Raw genomic sequence first — 18661 nt, forward strand, 5'->3', positions numbered from 1 at the left:
AAGCATACATGACTTTGCCCAAATAATTGACAAGGACGCAGCATTATCTTTCTGCAGACAGCCCAGGGCAGCAGCACTGTGCAGGTTTGGTGATCAGGCTCACGGGCCGGACACGCAGCTGCCACAGACCTACCAAACGAGTTTGGGGAAGTCATGTCTGCATCCCAAATTAAGCAGGGAAGATAGCATTTATCCACGTCCCCAGGATGCTGATAGGCAATGTTCAAAAGGAGAAAATATTCATATTTTCAATCACCACCCCTTTCAAATCCTCCAGAAAGTTCCTTTCTCACACACTCTAATTCCTCCACCTCTTTGGACTCCCATAACCCCAAGTAAGATTGTCGGTAAGATCTCCCTAGTGTCACACCTCTGCTTCTCAGCTCCTCTCGGAGAACACTTTTGAAATACCTTTTCTTTTTTCCTCTTCTTTGCTATTGGTTTGTTGCTTGGGAATCCCTTATTTAATTGAAACAAAGCCTAGAGGTATAACCCACTTACAATCTAGTTACTAAACTGACCAGATCTGTGAGGCAACCTTCAGATTGCCTCTACCCAAACACAAGGACATATCTGATGCACTCACTGAGGGAACAAAGAGCATTCATTCAGGAAAGGGCAGGAGATGGCTTCTCCTGGAACATGTGATGAAACATGTGATGTCCTTCTGGGGCTGTGTTGAAGATAATCTGGTGGATTTTGGTAACACAAAGTCTTCCCTCATGATTCTTCCACCACCTGGCTGTAATGGATCTCACCTATCTGTCCCAACACCAGAGTGGCACATCACAATGCCCCGACACACTTTGTGACGGTGTTAGGATAGACTCTAAAATCATTATAATAAAAGCATTACTTAAAGCAGCTGCTTGCTCTGTTCCCTGTCCAGGCACAGCCTCCTATTCACCCATGCAAGGACACCAAATGTGGGACCGGATGGTCACAGCAAACAGCAAAGGTCTGACAAGCAGTGAACAGCAAGAATGAGCAAGTGCATAAACTTACAATTGGAGAGTTTAAATAGGCATCAGCCTTCAAGCACAACTTCAAGGCCCTTAGGCAATACAACATGGGAACAGAGTCTTCATTCTAAGCATTTTAAGAACAGCATCCCTGTTCTGACACCAGTGCGGGTCTGACAGACTTCTTCTAACTGCGGCATGTCTGCTCACTTTCTCAGGCCTCATCCTTCTCCCATGTTCCCCAAGCTGCCCTGAGCACAGGGACTGCAGGACACCATGTGCCCGTGGGCCTGCAGGGCACAGGGTGGGTGCTGTGTTCACTGCTGGAGCCGGTGCTCTATGCTGTGAGCTGCAGCCAGATGGAAGAGCTCGTGCAGCAGGAGCCAGGGCATGGCCCTGCCAGGCACCGCTGTCCCACAGCTCAGAGCGGGGAGGCTCGGGCGGGCAAACACCCCCAGCTGCCCAGCGCCTCAGTCCTTTGGGTACGGGACACTGGTGCCACTGGGCGAGCCGTGTGCCCCAGGGCCAGCCCAGCCTGAGGCTGCTGCTCCCGCAGCCCTGCGGCCCTGGCTGTCCCCACAGCCCCGGCTGTCCCTGTCCCACAGTCCCGCTGTCCCCTCAGCCCCGCTCAGTCCCGCTGTCCCACAGCCCCGCTGTCCCCACAGCCCCACTGTCCCCTCAGTCCCGCTGTCCCCTCAGCTCCGGCTGTCCCCACAGCCCCGGCTGTCCCCGCTGTCCCACAGCCCCGCTGTCCCCTCAGCCCCGCTGTCCCCTCAGCCCCGGCTGTCCCCGCTGTCCCACAGCCCCGCTGTCCCCTCAGTCCCGCTGTCCCCACAGCCTCCGGGGTCTCGCGCGCGCCCCTCGTGCCGCCGCGGGTCACGCGCCCCGTTCCCGCCCGGCCGCGATAGGCTGCCCTGGCTGGAGCCCAGCCAATCAGCAGCGCCCCGAAGCCCCCGAAGAGGCGCGGGCGGGAATGGCCCCAGGCCAATCACGGGGCTCGGCGGTGCCGGGGGGCGTGGCGCGGACCACCGGCCTGCGGCCCCTTTAAGGGAGCAAACTTCACCTCGCCACCCCGAGACCCCCTCGCGCCCGGATTGGCTGGCGGGGTCCCCGACGGAGCCGCCTCGGGCTGCGCGTCCGCTATTGGTCCGCAGCACCCGTCAGTCAGAGCAGAACTCTCTCCTGATTGGCCAGCGCGCTGCTGGTCCCGCCGCGGAGGCGGGCCCGGCGTTTCCCCGAGGAAGGGTCCGGCGGACGCCCCCGGGGGCGCGGGCCCGGACGGGCGAGCGGGGCCGCGGGGAGGGTCGGGGGGCGCGGGTGCGGCTCTCACCGATGCGCTGCCCCACGGGCGAGCTGAAGGGGTTCCCCAGCAGAAAGTCCATCGCCGCCGCCGCCGCGCCGCGATCAGCTGACGCTGCCGCCGCCGCCGTTCACGTGACCCGCGCGCCGGCCGGGGCGGGCCCGCCGGGCCTCCCGGCCCCGCCGTGCACGGGCTGAGGGAGGCGCAGAGCGGCCGCGGCTGCCGGGTAGGGCGGTGTGCGAACCGAGGGGCCCCCGGTCCTGCCGGCCCTTAGCCCCCGGCCGCGGGAACCGAGGGGCCCCCGCCGCCGGGAGCCTCCGCCGCTTTCTGCCACGGCGAGCCCGTGCAAACACCCCCGAGCCTGAGCCATGCCCAAAGCCCGGAAAGCCTGTGGCCGTGGCTTTAGTTTTCCATAGCCCGGTGTGAGTAGGGAGGACTCCCGATACTCCCGGTAGGAGTTAGGAAGACATTCTTTCCTGTAAGGGTGGTGAGGCGCTGGGACAGGTTGCCAGTTGTGGGTGTCCAGCCTTGGAAGTCTTCCAGGTCAGGTTGGATGGGGCTTTGAGCAAATTTTTTGTGGAAGGTGTCTCTGTGGCCGGGGTGTTGGAAATGATTTAAGGTCCCTTCCAACCCAAAGCATCCTGTGACTCTACACGGGTGGTTGGCACGTTCTGGGATGTGCTCCTGGCCCAAGCAACTGCCCTGCCCAAGCTGAGGCTGCAATCAACCAACACCCATACCTGCAGAATGGGGACGTGTTAATAACCAGCACAAATCCCGCTGTGACGCTGCCACGCCTGACTTCCTGCACCACACACCTGAGTCCCGTGTACTGGTGTCACCTGAACGCCATGGAGCTGAACGCAGGTGAGGCAGCAGGGAACACAAATGCCCTGATGTTACCTGCAGTGCTCCATGCCACATCTCCCTTCTGGGGGCTCCCAAGCAGGCAGGAACCTGAGCAATAATCTGGGTACTGCTGGAAACAGTACAGCTTGCCTGCCAAGTGAGTGAGTTTAGGAGAGTAAGGATTGGATGTGTTTTGTTGAGAACACTACATACAAGTAGTAACAACAGCTGCAGAAAACAGAACATGCCAGAAATGAATGACAATACTCCAGAAGTTAAAAAAAAATTATATTGTAAGTACAGTACAAAAAAGTTTGTGTATAATTGTAATGTAATCTGGACCAAACAGCAAAGAAATAACAAAAATATAAAAACTGCTAAGTCTTGACAAAGTTTCCCTATAGTACCAAATACCACAAGATACAGATTATACAAAGTGTACAAATTTTAATAAAAAATACAATACACCAGGGTTGTGTGTGTTTTTCACTCTTCAAGAGTTTTCAGTTGTTAACAGAGGACAAAGCTAAAGCTGATCCCCTTCTGTTTCTTCAAAAGCAGATCTACCCCTTCACCACAATGCTCTCAGCTCTGAAGGGCTGGAAAGAGCCGGGTACTTTGTGCTGCTCACAACAGCAGACGCTTTAGTATGGGCCAGGATCTGAAGCAGGATTGGACTGCCTCCCTCCTGGGCCCTTCCTATTTCCAGGCCCATTGGGATTTGTCCTAAGCTGTTAAAACATGTGTTCTGGCCTGGTGGTCTGAGAGCCTTCTGTGCCTCCTCTGCTGAGAAAACCCCTCACTGCACTGAGAAAAGATCTGTAAGAGACAGACTACCTTCTACAGGCACATCTGGGGAATACGTGGCAAAGAAGCATGGGGAGAAAAACCCTCCACACCCCAGGATTTAATTTACTTCTGATTTGGGGCTCAGCTGCAATGAGGGACAGGTCACTTTCAACTGTCCTAAAAAACAGAAGCTAGACTTACTTGGAAGTAAAAAATGCCCCTTCTCTAATTAAAAAACTTTCCTGTTACAGAGCTGATAAGGCCTGAGTCAAATGATATTTCAGTTGCTCTACCCACCTTCACAAGATAGCCTGTTTCTACAAACTCTTAGAATCTTCCTGGTGTTTCTTTACACAATGCCCATGTTTACTACTACACATAGAGTTGATTCCTGCAGGAAGTGAACTGAGACAAACTTGATTCACATTTTACACACACTGTTGGCTGAGGGAGGAATTTTTGCTTTTAAATTATGTATATATATATATAAATATATACACACACAGAGAAATATACAGGATAAATTAAAATCTGTTACAGATACTGGTAAAAGTTAAATACATGTGATATGAACACCACATACACATACATACACACAGACAAAAGCCTAAAAAGGAATCAAGTGTTCTCCTGCCGCTCCTCTTCCAGAGGAGCAGAAAACCAAACTCCAAGTATGTGGCTGGAAGGAAGGGAAACCGGTCAAATCAACCCACATGTGCCTTACTTGGCCGTAACTGCTTCCAACTGGCCACTGGTGGCTGCCTTGCAGCAGCACCACAGCACTCCTGCAATAGTGCTGGTGAGAGAGATGGGGGATGAGCCATTTCACAAACCAGGGGCAAGACGGGCAGAAGCAATCCAAGTTTTTCCCTTCTGCTTCTCTACTCTTTTCCGTCGAAGCAGCCTGACCATGCCGTGGAAAAATCAGCAGGAGGTTCATTCTCTCAAGCCAATCCATGGGTTGATACATTGTGCTAATGATGATTTGAGTCCACAAGGAAAAATTAAACTTCTTGTCATCTGCTTTACTTCAAATGCCAGCTACCAGACCAGCAAGCTGACACTGACAACTTTCACTTATTACTGACTGAGGTGTGGGGGTTGGAGAAAGTGACCAAGAGGCAAAAAGCTATCCAGCTTTCCCCTCAAGAAGCGTGTTTTAAACAGAAAGAGTTACAAATAGGGCTGGTGAAGAATTCAGTTCTATTCCCTGGTCCAAAATGTATCATCTCTACCTGCCCACAGAATATCAGAATACTTTAGTTTGGACAGGGATATCAGGAGACCATCTGGTCTATCTCCCTGCTTAAAGCAAGTCCAACTAGAGCAGGGTGCTCGTTCAGTTTTGAATATCATCAAGGAAGGAGAGTCAAGAACCTCGCTGGGCCACCTGTTTCAATGACTCCTCTCATGGTGACAGCTTTCTTGTTTATATTGAGAAGTCCATTCTCTGTTTGCTTCCCCCAAAAAATCTGAATTTAAGGCAAATATTTCAAAAGCTTTCTGAATTCTTCATACAAAATACTTTCAGATTGGAGGACATTTCACCCACCAACACAAAAGGGTTTTCTCAGCTTACCTTCACAACTTTTCATAAAATACAAGTCAAATAGTTACAATCCTATGTATATACTATACACATATAAAACTTTAAAAGCCTCCACATGGAGCCCCTCGGGAGCGCTGGTGTAGTGCACGTACACAAGTCAGTTACACAGAGGTTGAGTACATCCCAGGATCCTTTCCCATCAAAGTCCAGGCATGATGTAGGCAATGTTGTCTAGTGTGTTTGACTGGAAAAAGAAATTCAGTGGTTTTTAGTGTCAGGTTATAACCTGAAATCCTTAAAAACTGGCACAGGTGAGGGTACTAATACAGTTACTTAGGTTACAAGTTATCATAGGATGAGACAAACAAAGCTGTCTATTGATCACCTCTAACAGCGTGTCAGATGGCAAAAAGAAGTGCCTGTCAATTTTTCTTGGAAAATGTAACAGAATTATGAGAGTAGGAGTCCTTCTCATGCCCATCAGAAAAAAAAGACCTAGCTGTATGTTTTTCAGAAGCAGTGTTTCAGTAGGCTCAAGCCTGTGGCTGGATAGCTGAAGGAGACCTTTGCAGCAGCACCTTTTACTGAGAGACGGAGGAGCTGGAGCTGCACCAGTTGCGATTCTAGAATTTAGCAATGCCACCTACTGTCTCAAATATAGATTGCAACACAACCGCTGGGGTTTATCCCTGTCTCAGAACAGCACTGTTGTTATGTACCTGACTGTGAAAATCAGATTAATTATCAACTCCTGAACACGGGTTTCCAGAAGTGAAGCACAGCAGCCATAATTCACTTAAAGCTCCATTGCTCCTTGTAACAATAAGTTGATCGAGTTTCTAATAAACGCGCCACTGGTCATGTGGCGTTACTGCTCTGAATAAACTTGGCAAGCAGGAAGGAAAAAAAGCATCAGTTTTTCCATGGTTAAGATGGGAACACCCCACTGACTCAGCTTTTGTGCATAGAGCCAGTTTGTGGGTGTTCACAGACTAAATTGTCAACTTTGTTCCTGTTGTTGACAGTCCATTCTTGTAACGAATAAACGCTTGGGCTGCACAATTATGACATGTCAATTCATAACCCATTTTCATTGCCCCCTCTTCCAGATTTTTTAGTCTCTTAACTTTTGCAGACTGTATTTTTTTTTATTTTTGCTCCTCTCCTTTGCTGCTTTATTCATGTCTCTTGTAGGAAGTATGACAGTATGATTCCTGATGGCTGCTGCCATCTTAATCTATGTCCACATGAGGCTACACAGATGCCATGAGCTGTTGCTAAATCAGGGCTCAATATTAAGAGTAGTTTAAAGCAGAAAAGCAACTGTAGTTATGCAGCTCCTGAAGAGAGAGACTATTTTTCTTTCCTCAGAGAAGATTTCAGCCACTTGTAAAAGATCCTACACTATCACATTAGGAATCCTGAGACTACAAATTGTTTTTTTTATGCTACTGAAGGAAAACCAGGTTGTGGGATAAAGAGCAGCTAGAAGGTGGGTTTTATTTTTATGGAAAATTAGAACTTTTGAAAATCCTGGTTCACTTTTATTTGATTTAGATTGATTGACTCCATCATGACTAAAACAGGACCTACCCACACTGCAGTCAATGCTACAAATATTAGGCCAGTTGCCACTGGGAGAAAAAAAGGTTGCACAATATTGTACAATGGTAATATCTGCAAGGATTTCAATAAATATTCCTCTATAAAAGCCCATGACCAAGACAAATTTTCTTATTGCATTGGAATTATAATTATATTACACTGATTAATCAAAAAAAGCTCTATTTGTACTCAACTAAAATTAACAGTGCTAGAAGGAAAATAACCACAAAGAACTCACCAAAACATGCTTTGGGCAGCCATTCAACTCAGGCAGTTGTGTGGTCAGACATGCCAACGGGCCCAAAGCACAGATGATTGAATCTAGGAGTACTGACAAACTTCCTGAAACAGCCACCATTCCCTGGTAGGGAGGGAAGAAAAAAATTGGATAGGGATGGGGAGTGGAAATTGCGCTTCTTTCTCAACTGTATCCACTCTCATGCAGATACTGTATCTTCAGCTCCTCCAGTCCACTTTCACTATTTACACAGTAACAAAACTGTGCCTTGTCCTTCACAGAGAAACTGCTGGCTCAAAAAATTTACGTTTCAGTAGGCAAAAAACAGGTGCAAGATAAAGGCAGGAATCAACAGAGAATGCCAGAAAATTGTTAGCTGCATAAAATACTGATTCCACAAATTTTTTCAATATATTTTCTGTGCCATTTTGTACCATCTATTTTGTAACTACATGAGTCCTAATCACAATAGTTGTTTTATTTTTGAAGTTAAAGAAATGCTAAGCCCGTAACAAATGCTTTAGTCATTGATATACCTTCAGGAAAGGGAATTTGTCTCTGTGCTTTTCTGGGCTCTGGCTGTTCCTCTCATGATCTCAAATCAGTCATACCAAAACCAAAACACAAGTACATTTATTTCACTGTTGATAAAATAAGCAAGCACAGTGGGATGAGATTATCATGCTACTGATAAAACTCAGTGATATTATTTGAGACAAATATGTTTTCTCCTTAGAAGCTGGGCTGAGTTCTCAGAGCATAGACGTGTGAATGTGCATTCAGAGTCACTGTCATTTAAGAGCAGGAAACCATTAAAATGTGACATTATGTTACCACGTAAGTTGAAACAACTGTAGCCCCTATCCAAAGCACTGGCAATATGATACCGCCAGAAAACTAGAGGACACGCAAAAAACTTCCTGGAAAAGGTTGAGAGTTTTCTAAAAAGTAGAACAGTAACAGAAACTGACCAGAGACTGACAAAATAGCAAGGAACTACTAAATTCAAGGTGAGCATACAGCAAGAAAAGACTGAAGAGTTTGCTGGACTACAAATTGGTTTCAAGGACCTAGAACTGCAAAGCACCTGACTTTCTTTGATGCCTACTGTTTACTGAAGCCTTTTATTTCACTGAAGATAAACAATGCATCAAAGAAACAGGGCATGCCACCTCTAGCTTGTCTTCCTAACAGAAAACCACTGGTTAAACTTTTAAGAAAATAAAATAATCATCTCCTTGAATGCATTGTGTAGATTACAGGACATCACTGTGACATTACTGTTACAAGCTCACCTCTGTTTCCTGCAGTCTGTGTCCAATGAGGCTCAGGGATTCACCCAGTAACTGCAAATGTGCAGCCACATCAATGGGATCTGTCTCAGGGGCTTTGGCTGGTGAAGAAGGCACCACCACGGTGCTGGTGGGGGACTTTTTGTGAGGAGAAACCACTCCTGTTGGAGAAGCTGGAAAACACACTAATTAAAATTTTATGTTCCTTGCTTTCACTCTTTTACTCACAAGCCTATTTAGTTACTAAAGTTCAAATCTCATAGGCATGATGCTTTAGTATTTCTGTTGCCCCAGTCCCATATTCTTTGGAGTTGAAACTGTTTTCTTACATGTACAGAATGTCTACCTCAGCTGAATGCAATTGGGAAGGTTTGGTATCAGAGATGCTAAACCAAGAACAACCATCTTCTTTCTAGCAGCAAACTAGTCCCACTAGAACCTCCTTTCTGCCTCTTCTTCTTTTACATTTCAATCCTTAAACTGCCAAAACCAATACCATTCTATGAATCAGATAAGGAAATATTTATGAAAAATGCTGACATCATTCTCACTCTCACAGAAAAGTTAATTTGACTATAGTGATTTAAATGTCATGCTTTGCGAGAAAGCAGGTAAGGACCTCTGTTTTTTATTCCACAGGCAAAACTACCTTCTCTGTCCAAGAAAAGAGATGAGACAAATAAAGTGCAACAATTACCCTTCATTTTTGGTGCACCATCTGAAGATGATGCCTTTCTCTTCACAGTGGTGGCCTCTGCTTTATTCTGCTTGTGTTGGAGATACTGAGCTTTCTGTTTCCAGATCTGTAGTTACCATGGTAAGAAAAGAAAGATTCATAACATTAGGTAATTCTGTTACCTGATGCCAACACCTGAAGGCAGAATGATATTACATAGCTAGGAGGTGAAGCAATCCCATGAGAACAAAATGAACGCTCTGTTTGCAAGGGCAAGATTTCCATACTTTCCACCATTACATGCTTTAAGGATGTAGGTAACATATTTCAAGGCATTGTGGCAATGCTGCCACCACATTCTGATCTAAGCACCTAATTCACAGAAATAATTTTACAAAAACATCTCACACAAACACTCACCAGTTTATCCTTCTCAGGTAGCTGCTTCCACACTTCTGCCAGTTTTTTACTTAGTTCTCCAAAATCTGGCAAAAAAAAAAAAAGAAAGAAAAGAAAGATGGAAAAGGAAAGGGAAAGGGAAAGTTTTAAAACAAATTTGATCATAAAATCCTGTAGAGAACATAGGAAATTTACTGGCCCCTCCATACACATTTAGGAAGCAAGCCATTTTATAACTGGAACTCTCCACACTGTCCTGAAAATGTGCATTCCTGTTACTCTTTAAAATTAATTAAAAAAAAAAAAAAAAAAGAAAAAGCTGATAGCAGGAAGGTGAAGTCAGAGTGTATTTACAGGAAATTGACAACAAAGAAGGTAACTCTACATTAAGAAAAAGCTAGCAAGTTCTTTACCTACATTCACAACTTAGTTAAAATAAAATTATAATACGACCACTCCTAGCCCCTTTGCCATCTCTTAGTCTAAAAAACATCGGCAGATTCTTTGCATTATGCCAAAATGAAGAAGAGACAATATGTTCTGCTAATTAACCTGACTGGTGTAAAATCAAGAGAAGAGAAGGCTGGATTATTCCCTTACCTATTCCAGGGTGCTCAGACACAATAGTTGTACGGTATTCCTTACAGAACACTTGATAAGCAGACATGTTTTTCTTCTTTGGCTAGTCAGAAGAAGAAAGAAAACAAAGATTTTAAATTATGATGAGACCTTCTTAAATTTAATAAGAACTTGGCATTTATTAAAGACTTAAAGAAAGATATGGTACTTAGGTCAGGAAAACTTAAAAAGCAGTCCTTTACGTCTCCTGGCTGAATTTAGTCTTTATGAAAGCACAGGAATCAGCCAGAAACAGTCTTAGTACAAGGCTTATGTTGTACAACTCAAGAAGCTGCTAGTCTAAATTCAGGATCAACATACAACTTTGTTAATGTATTTCAGTTTTAAAACCTATAATAAAATCCAGTATCTGTTATACAATTCACAGTACCTATTATAGATCTGTCAAATCAATTAAGTCCTTGTGATAATGTTTTGTTCCATTCCTTGCATTGTTACAAAGTACTTCCACTTGGCAGGAAAAGAGACCGTGCAGTACATTGACAGCAAAGGTATTGCAATTGCTGAGCTATGATCAGGGAAAAATCCCCAAACAGAATAGGATAATGGCTGAAGAGATCTGGGCTCTGTCTGTCCATTTCCTCACACAAAGCATTATTTCTCTATCTGAACATGCACAAGCTGCTTTTCCCTATTTACTTACACAGCTACAGTTATCTCATTTGTAAACTCGCTCACATGATAGCTACCACTACTGCTACTCTTATCTTTATGCAGTAATCATGGAAAACTGAATATATAAGTACAGGACAAAAATGGGAACATGGAAGTCTGTTAGTATTAGAATTTCATTTGAATACAGAAGTAAATGGGTAAATATTTTCAATTTTCAAGTAATGACTTGATTCCTTTTTACAGGAACTTTGATCACTAGTCCAAAAGTCGTCTGCCTTTTGGATAGAGCCAGTCACATTACAAAAAGATGCAGATGTGCTTGGTACATGACCCACACCAAGCAAAATTAAGTATAATTTTCCCAGAGAACCTCTAGTCTGTGCCACAATGCCAGAGGAACATATATTCCTTCTGCTACAAACAGAAATCACAGTGGCTGACACATTTTTCCAAACATGCTTCAGTTAAACCATTGATAATTGGTATCAGTTATCCTTTGTTTCAATTTAACACGCCTTTGTAATGGAGTGCCTAATTCACCCTTACCCACCACCCAGTTTCTATTTTCCCTTCAAATTTTCCTTACTTTGTCTCTTTCTCTTTCCTTTTCTCTCTCCTTTTCTTTTTCTCTTTCTTTTTCCTTTTCTCTTTCCTTTTCTTTTTCTCTTTCTCGTTCCCTTTCTTTTTCTCTTTCCTTCTCCTTCTCTCTTTCCTTTTCTTTTTCTCTTTCCTTCTCCTTTTCTCTTTCCTTTTCTTTTTCTCTTTCTCGTTCCCTTTCTTTTTCTCTTTCCTTCTCCTTCTCTCTTTCCTTTTCTCTTTCCTTTTCCTTTTCCCATTTCTCAGCCTTGTCCTTCTCCTTGTCTTCCTTTTTCCTCCTCTTCTCACCTTGACCATCTGAGTGAAAAACAGCAGGAGGAGGTGGAGGGACAACATAGGGGGTACTGGCAGGTGGTGGCGACACTCTTACTTCTGCTACTGCCACAGGAGAGTGCCCAGAACTCTTTTTAGACTTGGAGTGCTTCTTTTCTCTGTGTTTCTCCTTGTCCTTTTTTTTCTTACTTTTTTTGGACTTCTTCTTCTTCTTGATTTCCCGGTAGGAGTCATCTATCACCAGCTCTCCAGCCTCCAACTCTCCACCAGAAGAAGAACCAGATTCTGGCGGTGCCTCCACACCTGAAACCTCGTACTCGCTTCCATGGCCCTCTGAATGAAGGGAGGTGTCAGCACCAAAACTCTCAGAAGGTGGATGTGAGTCCGGAGGTGGTTTGTGCTTTTTCCGGGATGACTTCAGGAAGTTCTGCAGATCATGCCCCAGCAGGAATGAGCCTTGCTCATCTCGAGTTGATTTCTTTGAAGATTTCTTTGCAGCTGCTGGTGCTGAAGAGTAGGATAAAGAATCATCATCTGCTGCACTACTTTTCTCTTTTGGTGAAAGGATGAGCTTCATCTTCAAGCCATCAGGCTCACGGAGAGTAAGAGTCTCCGTGTTCACGTAGAGAGGCTTCATTTTTTTAGATTTGTGGGAGCTGCTGTCATCCACTGAGTGCTCCCCGCTACTCCCACTCAGCTTCTTCTTGGGATGTTCCCTTCTGCTTTCAGAATGGCCAGAGGAAGAATGAGATGATTTTTCAGAGGTCCTCTTTGAAGACTTTGAGCTTGTGGCCAAAGGTGAATTGACAGCCTTAAGTAAATCCATGGTTGTATCAGCTGAGGATGGGCTAGAAGATGCTTTTTTCTTCTTCTTTGATGGTAGATCCAAAGGCGAGACACCTGAAAAAGATCAAAAGAAATGATACATACATTGAGATGATTCCCTCAAAGACAGCAAAGAAGAGACGTGAGAATCCTGTGAGCCTCCTGATTACAGGTGACAGACTTACATTCTGGCTTAAAAAGAACCACAGCCAGTTCAGCACAACCTTACTGATACAATTCAGAGGCTGTGACACCTGAGAGCTGGTCAGACAATTTAAGGAAGGGAGAGACAGTAGGAAAGTTCTTGAAGTTTTGTGAAACTCCATTTGTGAGCTGTGAAATAAAATGTTTTGATGAAAATACATCTAACTGAAATTACACCTCAAGTGCAAGGTTTTTGTGACATTTTTAGTCAAGGTGAAACCAATGAATTGAAAATATGAGCTTTTTCGTTCTGTAGACAGATTTTGATGAAAGATTAAATTTCAGCTTGGCCTTCTACTTCTATTGAGCCAATAATAAATCCTAAATGTGTTAAGCTTCTATGACCCAAATTGTTATTTTCCGGCCAACTTATTAATTGTGAGACTAACTGAACAGAAAAGCATTTATTTTTCAACCTCAGACATTCTATTTTTATAAATTCAGAGCAAGTTATACCACCTGTAAGTATAATTTGTTTTCAATGCAATTGATAAACAAGAAAAACGTCAAATGTGAAGGCATGAGTTATAAAACTACAACTTGTCAATGAAAAGGGGATGGAAGATCTCTACCCCTTACAATGGCAATTTGTTAAGACAGACTGAAAATATAATTCCCTAATCTTCTGCTGTCCGGTGCTGATCAGTGTCAGGTTTCTGATTAGCTGTTCTAAGGCAGGTTGATGTACTGTCCTGTAAAATGCTAACCACAAAGCTTGATGACACTGGTTTAAGAGCATCCTTTCCTTAAGTCATGATCTGTTAGCCCCTTCTCCTGCTCCATTACTACCTTACCTCTGTAGCAGAACTCATCGGAGGAATGCTTTCTCTTCTTTTTGTGAGCTTCTGTCCCTGGAAAAAACTCACTGTCCTGGAATAAGAAGACAACAGTTGCTGTCAAAAAGGAGGAAAATAATATGAGAGTCACATGGACAATTAACAGATAAAAATTTATAGGAGGTAACTGCTGTAACATCAAGGATCCGTAGGTATGACACAGGATAATCTTTCTAGGTGCTAAAGAGAACCTACTCTGTCCCCTAGAGCACACAGTGTAGGTTTAAAGTAAGACAAAACACATGCTACAGATAGGTGGGAGAATACAAAATATATCATTAGTCAGGACTGGTTTCAGCACAAAGGTCACCTAATTGACATCGAGCTTTCTGTAGGCACAGCAGCACAACAGGGCTCCAAGGAAACTGAGAGATCTCTGCAGGGAGACCCCCAAGTGAGAGGAGCGACAGAAAAGAAAAAGCACATTTGCAAAGTGTTGAGATATGGGCAATGCAAGCCATCACTTGAAAATCAGCTGATAAGTTGATAAAGACAGATATCTACCCTTTAATAAAGCTAAGAAATAACTTCAGATACATAGACTGTCAAGTCTTGAAAACAAAGGAGAACAGTTCATGCTTACTATGCTGAAAAAGAAGTAACAGGATGTACAAAGAGATGACAACCAGAATGATGGGACAAAAAATATGTCCTTAATATGCCATGTCAACTAATTGTTATCTGTGGCTTGATCAATTTATGAAACAGAAATTAAAGTTCCTCTAAAGAATTCCAACCACATGGTAGAAGATTTTAATTTTAAACAAGAACTTGCTTTTGAGATTAAAAAAAAACCAAATCACTAGATAGCCACCTTTGAGCTAACAGCAGAAATTGTAGCTCAAGGAGAAAAGCGTTGAAGAAACTTAAGTTGCCACTATGTGGCACTCACTATGTGTGCAACTCTTATTTCAAGAGTTAAGGCCCCAAAGAGGTAAACAGGGCAAGTTCATTCTTCTGCAGAGCTACAGTTTCAGGCTGTCTGCAGAATCAGGATGACAACAGTGCATCAGTTAATATTTTATCCATCCTTTGCTGCCTATTTCTACAACTGTAAGTGCTATTTTTTAAAAAATGTGTGTAAGAAGTTATTCATAGCATTTTCTTAGTTGCAAGGTATATCCCATCAACTCAGGGACAACACTCCTAGTACCTTATTTTCTGAGGCCAGAAAAATTGGAATCAGGGATCGCCCCCCCCTTTTCCTCAGGAAAGTTACTGAACAATACAGGACATGATTAGCTGCTCTTGCTGTCTTCTACATGCATTTCTAAATAAAAAACAAATCAAAAAAAGGACAAGAAACCCATCCCAACTCATCACTACCTTTATGCATATCCCCTCACATCTAGAACCTTTTCTCTGAGGGTCTCTACCTGAGTTGCTATCTCATCTTCCTCTTGCAGAAGATCCTTGTACGAGCGCTTTTTCTCTCGCTGTATCCTGCCAGGTGCCAGCCCGTCATCAACACTTCGGTGACTCTCTAGGGACTCTGTGATTTATGTGAAATGGGAAAAAAGAAATTAAACACCACATTAAGGGGTGACAGACAAGTGGACCACTCATAAAATAAGCTAACAGAGGATACTGGCACAGAGGCCTGAAAGGTAACATACAGTCTGTACTGTCTGACCAGAGGGATGGGGCTTGGTGCTCTAACACAATCATCCCAGATCTAATCCCTAATGCCTCTATGCTCCTTCCTAAATACAAGTGGACCCAGAAATGTTACCATGACTAAATGTATCATTATCCCTCATCCCCTGTCCCTTTGACTTGGCAGGGAGAAGAAAGGCTGCAGTGGCAGAGTTCCCAGTCAGGGTGTCTGCAGTAGGAAATACCACCCATTTCTCTCAAGTTCTAAACCCAGTACTTTACACCTGAAAGTGAAGGGCTCCAGTATCCTGGCCAGGTTAAATTTAAGGGCTCCACAGCACCCTAACTTCTTTCCCACTCTCACTGCATGGCCTGGCAAGGGCTGCAAAGGGCACCCTTTAAAAATTTATTTGTTTATTCTTTTTGCAAATCCCTCCGAGATTACGAAGCAGTCATACCTTCTTTCTTCTTGGCGCCATCATAAGCCATGGTGGTCCTGCAGGAGCCTGTGAATGAGCTGCCACGTCTGGGCTCCTTCCCCCGTTCCCATCTATAGGAAAAGGTCTGAGAAAGAGAATGAAAATAACCCTTCCATAAAGAAGAATCACTATGTAAATGGGGAAACTTTCTCTGAACGAAATAAGGATTCTTTGGAAGACAGTGGAAAAGGAAATGAGTGGTCACTCTTTAGGCTTGACAGATTTGGGCTTTTAAATCAAAATTGATATTGTATTATTTTAAAGATAGAAAATACCACCCCTTCTTATAAAATATCTGAATCACTGAACTAATTTATTTACAAAAATAGAAAAAGGGTGAGAAGACAACTGAGTTTGATTTTCATTACACCCTAACTGTGTCAAAGCCATTTTTTGTCAGGAGCCACCGTGGCAAAGAGTGGGATGTTTACAGAGAATTCAAACCCTGGAGTCTCAGATGAAGTGAAGGGAAAGAGACCAGGCAGAAGGTATTAAATTACAAAGGAATTATTAGTTTGGGTTTTTTTGGGGTTTTTTTTGTTTTTTTTTTTTTACTAGAGGATCACACATTTTGTATAACAGGTGTGCATCCTTCTGATGTGTTTCCCAGTGTTAGCACTGCAGCCATTCTGAATGCCAGCCTGGGAGAGGGGATGGAAGAGAGCATTCCTTTTAGCTAGGCCTGCAGCAACCCAACCTCTGCCCCCCGGCCTCCTCTCAGTGAGCCACTGTGCCAGCCAGGGGCACACAGCAGGACAGTGCTGCCGTGGAACTGCCACACTCTGGTTCTCTCAGAGCAACCAGCTTTTGTTCCTCAGTCACAACCAGCTCAGCAAGATCAAGCTTCTGCTCCCACGGGATGAATCCAATCGCTGCCAGCTGCCTTTGTGTGTTTGTGTGTACGTGCACAAGTGTAAACACCCAGCCACAGGGACCGTGCAGCCACCTCATCCCAGCTGTCAGGGTAATCCCACCACACTGAAGCTACATGGGAATATTTGGGAGCAGGGAACCTGTGCTTGTATATCCCCCATGGAACTCGATTTTACGAACTGGCTGAGGCTGACAACGTACAACTCATTCATCCTACAGTGGTTACTTAAGTGATACAACAAAGTCACAACTAAATCAGGCTTGTGGGTACACAGGAGATGTTTCTGTTTAAATTCATGGGAATACATGCTATTTCTTCAGGTTTTGGGAAAACAGTGTGGAATGTCCAGACAATGCTCTGACCATCATGTATTGCTGGCAGCAAACACCAGGATTCCACCTATACACAAGAACATTGCATATGTACGTGTAGAGAGAACTGCATTCAGCAATAAAAAAGAGCATCTTGCCACTTGTGGGCTACTGATCTTAAACCAGACGTTGTCAACATTCTGTGCTGTTTGTTTGTCATACAGACTTCAGTGAGAGCACACACAACACCAGAGTATTGTGCTCAAGACAGAATGGACCTAATTCAGATACTGTTCTGCAAAACAAAGCTGAAGACGGTTATTCATGAATGGGTGATTTGGAGAGCCTAAGATTTCTTTGTACCTACATGCATACCTTTTAGTCTCTTCTTAAATCTTTTCTGACTGGCAAGGACAAAGGTTGGTAGGTGCTCACAGCCCAGACCACCAATCCGGCAAACACAAAACACACCCTTCACTACTCTCATCTTGTAAACCTCAGTCAGGCTCCCCTGCTTCAAATTCCCGGGGTTCAGCAGCGACGGCACAGGCTCAGTGGGGAAGCTGTCCCCGCACGCCTCCCGCTCCTTAGCGCACATGCCTGCGGGTTCAAGGCCCAGCCTTGCCTCTCTGCGGCCCCGGGGCCCCGCACGGGCCCCGCTCCTCGGTCCCGCTGCCGCCCGGCAGCGGAGGCGGCTCCCGCGGCTCCCTCGGCCCGGCGCTCCCGGCGGGGCCGTGAGGGCGGCTCATCCCAGCTGTCAGGGTAATCCCACCACACTGAAGCTACATGGGAATATTTGGGAGCAGGGAACCTATGCTTGTACATCCCCCATGGAACTCGATTTTACGAACCGGCTGAGGCTGACAACGTACAACTCATTCATCCTACAGTGGTTACTTAAGTGATACAACAAAGTCACAACTAAATCAGGCTTGTGGGTACACAGGAGATGTTTCTGTTTAAATTCATGGGAATACATGCTATTTCTTCAGGTTTTGGGAAAACACTCAGTGCAGAATGTCCAGACAATGCTCTGACCATCATGTATTGCTGGCAGCAAACACCAGGATTCCACCTATACACAAGAACATTGCATATGTACGTGTAGAGAGAACTGCATTCAGCAATAAAAAAGAGCATCTTGCCACTTGTGGGCTACTGATCTTAAACCAGACGTTGTCAACATTCTGTGCTGTTTGTTTGTCATACAGACTTCAGTGAGAGCACACACAACACCAGAGTATTGTGCTCAAGACAGAATGGACCTAATACAGATACTGCTCTGCAAAACAAAGCTGAAGACGGTTATTCATGAATGGGTGACTTGGAGAGCCTAAGATTTCTTTGTACCTACATGCATACCTTTTAGTCTCTTCTTAAATCTTTTCTGACTGGCAAGGACAAAGGCTGGTAGGTGCTCACAGCCCAGACCTCCAATCCGGCAAACACAAAACACACCCTTCACTACTCTCATCTTGTAAACCTCAGTCAGGCTCCCCTGCTTCAAATTCCCGGGGTTCAGCAGCGACGGCACAGGCTCAGTGGGGAAGCTGTCCCCGCACGCCTCCCGCTCCTTAGCGCACATGCCTGCGGGTTCAAGGCCCAGCCTTGCCTCTCTGCGGCCCCGGGGCCCCGCACGGGCCCCGCTCCTCGGTCCCGCTGCCGCCCGGCAGCGGAGGCGGCTCCCGCGGCTCCCTCGGCCCGGCGCTCCCGGCGGGGCCGTGAGGGCGGCCGGCACCGCCGCCAGGTCCGC

General features: G+C 45.0%; 2 protein-coding genes and 1 long non-coding RNA gene across 7 annotated transcripts in view; 1 reads left to right on the top strand and 2 right to left on the bottom strand.

Annotated features, from left to right (window-relative positions):
• The window catches only part of TOM1 (target of myb1 membrane trafficking protein), a 23851-nt gene extending 21422 nt beyond the window's left edge, over nt 1-2429 (bottom strand). For 2 of the 3 annotated variants that reach the window (XM_039725453.1, XM_039725452.1), the window contains exon 1: nt 2293-2429. In XM_039725453.1, coding sequence (XP_039581387.1) covers nt 2293-2344 — 52 coding nt within the window. In that variant the 5' untranslated portion in view covers nt 2345-2429. Of the gene's footprint in view, nt 1-2025; nt 2232-2292 lie in introns of those variants that run through there. The other variant, XM_039725454.1, reaches the window with a different exon arrangement.
• LOC120510045 lies at nt 2430-12148 on the top strand. 2 transcript variants are annotated; one of them, XR_005629404.1, is made up of 4 exons: nt 2430-3129; nt 8029-8129; nt 9224-9401; nt 12011-12148. It is a non-coding gene; the product is annotated as an uncharacterized LOC120510045 (long non-coding RNA). The 2 variants fall into 2 exon arrangements; XR_005629403.1 differs by lacking the exon at nt 8029-8129.
• HMGXB4 (HMG-box containing 4) lies at nt 3389-17302 on the bottom strand. 2 transcript variants are annotated; one of them, XM_039725451.1, is made up of 11 exons: nt 17284-17302; nt 15703-15808; nt 15025-15140; nt 13607-13682; nt 11500-12683; nt 10260-10341; nt 9681-9745; nt 9282-9387; nt 8588-8757; nt 7293-7415; nt 3389-5693 (listed from the first exon to the last, which is right to left on the bottom strand). In XM_039725451.1, exons 2-11 carry the CDS (start codon nt 15731-15733, stop codon nt 5649-5651), a joined length of 1998 nt encoding a protein of 665 aa, XP_039581385.1. In that variant the 5' UTR covers nt 15734-15808; nt 17284-17302; the 3' UTR covers nt 3389-5648. The 2 variants fall into 2 exon arrangements, with proteins under 2 accessions (XP_039581385.1, XP_039581384.1); XM_039725450.1 differs by lacking the exon at nt 17284-17302 and having other exon boundaries at nt 15703-16881.
• Between the last annotated feature and the right edge of the window lie 1359 nt (nt 17303-18661).

Source organism: Passer montanus, unplaced genomic scaffold (assembly GCF_014805655.1).
Source record: "Passer montanus isolate IOZ18808 unplaced genomic scaffold, ASM1480565v1 scaffold55, whole genome shotgun sequence".
NCBI lineage: Eukaryota > Metazoa > Chordata > Aves > Passeriformes > Passeridae > Passer > Passer montanus.

Excerpts from the sequence above, each read along its gene's own strand:
- HMGXB4 (XM_039725451.1), bottom strand. The coding sequence starts at position 15,733 with ATGGCTTATGATGGCGCCAAGAAGAAAGAAG. Across the intron at positions 12,684-13,606 it reads CGATGAGTTCTGCTACAGAG|GTGTCTCGCCTTTGGATCTA; the intron begins GTAAGGTAGTAA and ends GATCTTTTTCAG. Across the intron at positions 9,388-9,680 it reads TACCTGAGAAGGATAAACTG|ATCTGGAAACAGAAAGCTCA; the intron begins GTGAGTGTTTGT and ends TGGTAACTACAG.